At 30.6% G+C, this 7240-nt stretch overlaps 1 protein-coding gene across 1 annotated transcript; it reads left to right on the plus strand.

Moving 5' to 3' along the window:
• Positions 1-894: 894 nt before the first annotated feature.
• On the plus strand, positions 895-4079 carry LOC112521512 (receptor kinase-like protein Xa21). Its single transcript, XM_025130419.1, has 2 exons — positions 895-3529; positions 3612-4079. The coding sequence occupies exons 1-2, from the start codon at positions 895-897 to the stop codon at positions 4010-4012; spliced, it is 3036 nt and encodes a 1011-aa protein (XP_024986187.1). The 3' UTR covers positions 4013-4079.
• The last annotated feature ends 3161 nt before the right edge of the window (positions 4080-7240 follow it).

Here is a 7240-nt window from a genome sequence, read left to right on the forward strand (position 1 = left end):
TAAATAAAATATATTATATAATATATTAAAGTATACGATGGAAAGTATATATATATATATATATATATAATTATAACTTAATATATATATATATATATATATATTAAATAATAATAATTAAATATAATTAAATTGATTTGATGTTTATGACGACACAATTTCCAATGATTCCACACCCCTACTAAGGGGGTGCCATTTGCACTCCCCTAAGTTATACTGTTATACACTAACAAAACAATTTATAAAATCCAGGCAACTGAGTACTCAAGTGTGGTCTGTCTGGGTATTCAAATTCATTCTAGTGAACCCACAAGATGAAACAAAAGCCATAATCTTTAACAACATTAAAAGCATTTCATAGAACTTGTCTCAACAATGGGTTTTCGTTTCCACTTTTGTTCTTAGATCAAATATTGTAGCTAAACCATGGCTGCTTAAATCAAGTTCAACTGTAATGTAGAATCTAACCATGGGGATGGGGGCTTAAATCAAGTTTAAATGCTGTACCAAGAAACTAAAGATCATTTCTTGGTCTCTGCAATAAATTCACAATCTTTCTCCTATCAAAGTACTATAATTTGGTCCCCACTAGAAATCTGTTTTTTTGTTTCAACCTCAATTATCCTTCCATTCAGCAATGCATTCATCACCATCAATTAAGAATCATCACACGTATATCTCCATCAGTGATTAATGGAGTTTCAACTTTCAGTGAGCGTCCGAAATACTCTTACAAACAAGACCAAGACTTGGTCACAATCCAAAAAAACTTCACTTCAGTCCCCATCATATATTACTGTTTTTCGGCAAAACTTTATTTTCAATTTCAGTTCATAGCTATTTAAAAACCATCCCACAAATATATGTGTCATAAAACATAAAAGAAACTTGTTCATGGCATGCCTCTCTCTCTTCTTCCATGCAGTAATAGCAGTCTTGTTATGGCCGCCTACGCTTGCCGGAAACCACACTGATCACCTTTCGCTCTTGGCCATCAAGAAGTGCATCAGCAATGATCCACAACGAGTTCTTGACACATGGAACACCTCCCTCCATTTCTGCCAATGGCAAGGTGTTACATGTGGTCGCCGCCATCCTAGAGTCACCAAATTGGATCTTGGATCTAGAGGCCTTTTTGGTTCCTTGTCTCCTCATATTGGGAACTTGACCTTTCTCAGAGTCATAAGKCTAGGGMATAATRCCTTCAATGGTGTAATCCCACCTCAACTAGGTGGTTTATTCAGGTTGCAGAGGCTAATTCTCAAGAACAATACTTTTGAAGGTGAAGTTCCGGCCAGTTTGTCAAACTGCACTAGCCTCAACGAACTTTGGTTGGCACGCAATAAACTAGTTGGCAAGCTCCCACAACAGCTTGGTTCGCTGGTGAACCTCATGATCCTAACCCTTCATGCTAACAGTTTCACGGGAGGAATACCATCTTTCTTGGGAAACCTAACTTCTCTTGAAGCCATATCAGCCTTCGACAATCGTCTAGGAGGAAATATTCCAGATGCTTTTGGTCAATTGTACAATTTGCAAAAWATGGGTTTTGGTAAGAACCAACTCCATGGTATGATCCCTCCATCCTTGTACAATTTAACATCTTTAACGGTTCTTAGTCTCCCAGATAATCAAATCAGTGGAGGTCTATCAAAAGATATAGGCTTGCAGCTACCTCATCTTGAGACTTTCGAGATATGGGGAAATAGACTTACAGGAAGCATACCGTTCTCATTTTCTAATTGTTCACACTTGGCAGAGCTTAGCTTAGCTGAGAACAGTTTCACTGGGAAAGTTAACATAAATTTCAGACACATACCAAATTTTAGGCATCTTGGGCTATTTAACAACAGTTTAGGAAGTTCTGAACCTGATGATATGAACTTCATTGATACCATGATCAATTGTAGCAACCTACAACTGTTACTTGTTCATCAAAACCAATTAAGAGGAGTGCTTCCTAGTTCTTTAGGCAATCTATCATCTCAACTTACAGTTCTATCTTTTCATGAAAACTTAATACATGGCTTATTGCCTTCTGGGATTGGGAATCTTGTGAACTTAGAGCGATTAGGTATGCAACATAATCAATTCACAGGCATAATTCCTAGTGAAMTTGGTAAKCTTCAAAACCTAAGACTATTATACCTAMATGARAACAACTTCAYTGGGAGCATTCCAGATTCTGTGGGAAATATGTCATTGTTGAATGAATTGTGGTTGAATGACAATAGCTTAGAGGGACAAATACCTCGAGATCTTGGTAACTGCAGACGTTTGGTAACGTTGGACCTTTCTGTAAACAATCTTACTGGTCCAATACCAAAAGAGCTATTTCAACTGTCGTCCCTGTCGATCATACTAAATCTTGCTCAAAACCATTTAACTGGACTAATTCCCCAAGAGRTAAGAAACCTCATWAACTTGAAGACMCTYGATCTATCARAGAATGATTTGGTMGGAGAAATCCCAGATGCCATTGGAAGCTGCAAAAGCCTTGAATACCTAGATATGAAAGCAAATTCCTTTGAGGGTCCAATACCTCTCAGGATGAGTAATTTAAAAGGTATCAGGATCCTTGATCTTTCTAGCAACAATATCTCCGGACGGATCCCAAGACCCTTAGAGCAACTAACTTTATCTTTGTTGAATTTATCATTTAACAATCTTGATGGGGAGGTACCAATGGGAGGTATTTTCAAGAATGCAAGTGCGATCTCAATTGATGGGAACAATAGGCTATGTGGAGGCGTTCCTGAACTTCGGTTACCCAAGTGTGACCTGGTAGCAAGATCAAAGAAAAGTTTCCATGTTATCCTAGTTGTCATCCCACTTTGCTCGTTTCTAGTTSTRGCAATCGCATTGTCTTTGTTGTTTKTTTGGMAAARAAGRAAAAGGCAAAAGCCGCCAACAGGAGCTTCACTTGTGGAACCATTTTCAAGGGTTTCTTATGGAAGCATACTCAAAGCTACKGATGAATTYTCCGAACGAAACCTGATTGGGACGGGAACTTTCWGYGCTGTTTATAAGGGTATCCTTGWAGCAGGTGRTGCAATGGTTGCTATCAAGGTTCTAAAGCTTGGAAACCGAGGAGCTCTGAAGAGTTTTATGGCRGAGTGTGAAGCATTGAAAAACATAAGGCATCGTAATCTTGTAAAAATCATTACTTCCTGCTCATCTGTTGATTTTCAAGGTAACGATTTCAAAGCTCTTATTTATGAGTTCATGCCAAATGGGAGTCTCGAAAGTTGGCTACATCCATCTCCACGACAAGAAACGGAGACCGAACGAAGATTAAGCCTTCGCCAAAGAGTAACAGTTGCAATGGATGTGGCTAATGCCATCCACTACCTCCACCAGGACTGTGAGACACCCATAATTCACTGTGATCTGAAGCCAAGCAACATTTTACTTGACGATGACATGGTTGCTCACATTGGCGATTTCGGGTTGGCAAAGTTTCTTCCATTAAAACCTCCTGAAAGCAGTTCGATTGGAATAAGAGGAACTATTGGGTATGCAGCTCCAGGTAATCGATAAATTGAACTTGAGAAAGTTACACACATTACAATCTTTTTCTAGAACCCTAATTCTGTTTTTTTTGTTGGCAGAGTATGGTCTTGGAAGTGAGATGACAAAAGAAGGGGATATTTATAGTTTTGGGATTTTGTTGTTGGAGATGATAACAGAAAAGAGGCCTACAGACGAGGGTTTTGAAGAAGGGTTGAACCTCCATGGCTATRTGATGATGGCGTTGCCTGATCAGCTTATGGAAATCGTTGAACCGGCACTCCTGCATGACCTGGAGGAAGAGATGGAAGCTACAAATGTCAATCGTCGATCCGGTGAKGATGAAGCGAGAAGATGGAAGAGATTGGAAGAGGGCATGATTTCATTGGCGAGAACAGGGGTGGCATGCTCCATGGAATCTCCGAGAGAAAGAATGGATTCCAGCAAGATCGTCCATGAGTTACGTCGCATCGATGGCATACTAGCCGGTATGGGGACCTAGCCTTGAGGTTTCTTCATGCAACATTACTCCCCGTGGACTTCATCTTTTATTATGTACCAAAAGGTTATTTGCACATTTTGATTTAATGTTTCATTTTATCTATTTTTGTTTCGATCGATGTTATAACATAATTTTATGTGGTTTTAAGAAAACAGTAATATTTTTATTTTTAAATAAATAAAAAAATTAATATATCATAAAATTTTGAAAAAAATAATATTGATATTAATATTAAACTAACTATTTAAAATTTCAACTTTTTCTATATATTTTTTTAATTCATTTTTTTATTTAATAATATAAATTTTTATAAATATAATAATTAAATATTTTGTTATAACTCAATAATTATTCTAATTATATTTTAGATTTTTTTTATTTAAAATGAGATGTTTATCCTCTATTTGGTTATGTTTATCTGCAGTTAGTTACACGAATTTAAACATGAAGCTTTAGTAAGTTGTACTTAGGCATATTTTACTTGTAATTTTGAATTTTAAGTAATATGCATTAATAAACAGTATTTCATGCATAAAAAATAGTTTKTAAGAGTTTTTGTCAAATGATTTATAATATAGCATAAGTAACAATACTTTACATTATTTATTAAAAAATGACTTGGACATGATATATATACACACACACACTAGTTTTGTGTCCACTGCAACGCAACTAAATGCAAAACTTTCTTGTAAAAAAATTAATTAATTATTTGTAAAATGTTCTACTCTTTAAATTATGACGTTGTTTGTAGGTAAAATGATATTTTGATAATTATATGAGAAACGAAAGTTGAAGCCTATAAAAATCATCCATCAAATAGGGGATTTTTTTGAAGAAGATGGTTCATCTTTAAATCTGAAAAGAATTTGAAGATTTTGTTTTGACAACTTCAGTCTTCATCCCATTTTTGAAAGGTCAACGGTATTTGTAAACATTCCAAATATCATAGTATTATACTTTTCAAACAAGAAAAAACTATAAGGCGAACTTATCAAAATAGAACTATGTAAAATAACATGATATATTGAATCTTGAAATTACTCTGTGAATTTAAGCAATTTATTGCATCTATAAAATACTTAATTAGCCTCTTTAATATACATCGTCTTGAAAACATAAAATATTTGATGAGTGAATATTAAGTGTAGATAGTACTACTTTATAATGTCGGAAAGGAAGGGGATGATGGGGTGGGGGCTTTAGAAACTTGTAAATAATGTATAGATGACAGTTAAAATTCAACAACAATAATAAATAATATAGTATAGATAGATAAAAGTGTAAAATAAAAAATTAAGATAAAAAAACATCAATACATATTTATCATAATTAATAATATTATTAAATTCAATAATATTCAATATTTGATTCATTTTGAATGTATTGAAAAAGCGATTATAATGGTTTATAATAAAAAAATAAACGTTTTTAAATATATTTTTGTTAATATATAGTTATATATGTTAATATGAGAAGATGTAAAATGAAAAACAGGAAAATAAGATATTTAAAGTAAATTAAATAACTAATTATAAAAGTATAAAGTGTAATTTAATAATAAAAAATAATTTTATTTTTAATTATCATGTTGAACGTGGATGTTGTAAAGGTTCAAAAATTGTACATAACTGATCAAAATTTATACCTCTTAAAAATTCAATAATAACCGTTTTACATGTTTTATAATATAATATAAATAGTATAGATAGATAAAGGTGTAAATTAAGAAATATAAAACAAATTAAATATAAATTTTAAAAATAATTCACTACATATTTATGATATTTAATAATATGATAATATTTAAAATATTCACTTATTCATTCATTTTAAAGATGTTGATGAGACGCTTATAATTATGTAATTTATAAAAAAAATGTACTTCATAATAATTTAAGTTCATATACGATTATTTGTTTTAATATGATAAAAATGGAAAAGTAAGTGGTATGAAACAAACTATATAACTGATTATAAGAGTATATATTGTAATTTGAAAATAAAAAATATATTTGATCTTTAATATTATCCTGGTATGTGGAGATTTAAAGTTATGGGTTCTACAACTTTAAATTTGTTAATTAAGGGTGTAAAATAGAAATGAAAAAAATAAGTAATATAAAACAAATTAAATATGGTAATTATAAGGTACAAAATGAAAGTTTCAAAAATAATTCACTATGTATTTATGTTATTTAATAATATGATATTAAATCAAAAAATATTCAGTATTAGATTCATTCTGAAGTCATTAATGAGACGATTATAATGGTATAATTTGTAAAAAGTGAAACATATTTTAATTAATATACGATTATGTATGATAATATGATAATGTATAAAATTAAAAACAAATTGATATAAAGTAAATTAAATAACTAACTATAAGAGTGTAAAGTGTACTTAAAAAACAAAAATTATTTGATTTTAATATTATCTTGAAAACGTGAAAGTTTAATAGCAGGTATTTAGCTTCAAAACTGGTACGCAATGTATAAAGATTAATACCTGTCAAATTTAAACTATTAACCGTTATATATATATAGTATACCTTTATTATGTTTTTATATATTTAAATTATAAATTATTAATATTAACATTTTAATAAATGTTTAAAAATACAAGAAATGATACGAATATAATCATAAATAATGAATGTACAAATTAGTAGAAGTACTAAAAGTTGTTGATACAACAACACAAACACTATTTGTTTCGAAATTATTTTTCTTATCATTTTGTTTGTTGAAAGTCATTACAACCAACTTTTGATTAAAGGTTTGGAAAAAATCTAAAAAAAATCAATGGACTTTAGTGTTTGAAATGATTAAGTTATTAGATAATTTTTTGGAACAAATAAATCATTGGACATTCCAAAACATGTTAAATAACTTCTTGGACTTTTTAAAACCTGTTAGATATATATTCTTATGACCTATACAACTAGTTAATGTGATAAAATAATGGAAAAAATCCAGAAAAAAAACTTAATGAACATTCATATTTTAAACGATTAAGTCCCTAAACATTTTTTTGAACCAAAAAGTATTTAGATCTATAAAATTAAACAAATATAACAAAAAATTAGTTACATTTACCAAAAATAATAATTACATTTAAAAAACATTTTTGATACAAATTATTTTAATTAAAATTAAAATATATTTTGTTGGTGATTTTTCAAACTAAAAAAAATAAAAAAAAAATAAAAAATTACTGATTAAA

The sequence above is a fragment of the Cynara cardunculus genome (assembly GCF_001531365.2).
Source record: "Cynara cardunculus var. scolymus isolate 2C chromosome LG 1, CcrdV1, whole genome shotgun sequence".
Classification (NCBI taxonomy): domain Eukaryota; kingdom Viridiplantae; phylum Streptophyta; class Magnoliopsida; order Asterales; family Asteraceae; genus Cynara; species Cynara cardunculus.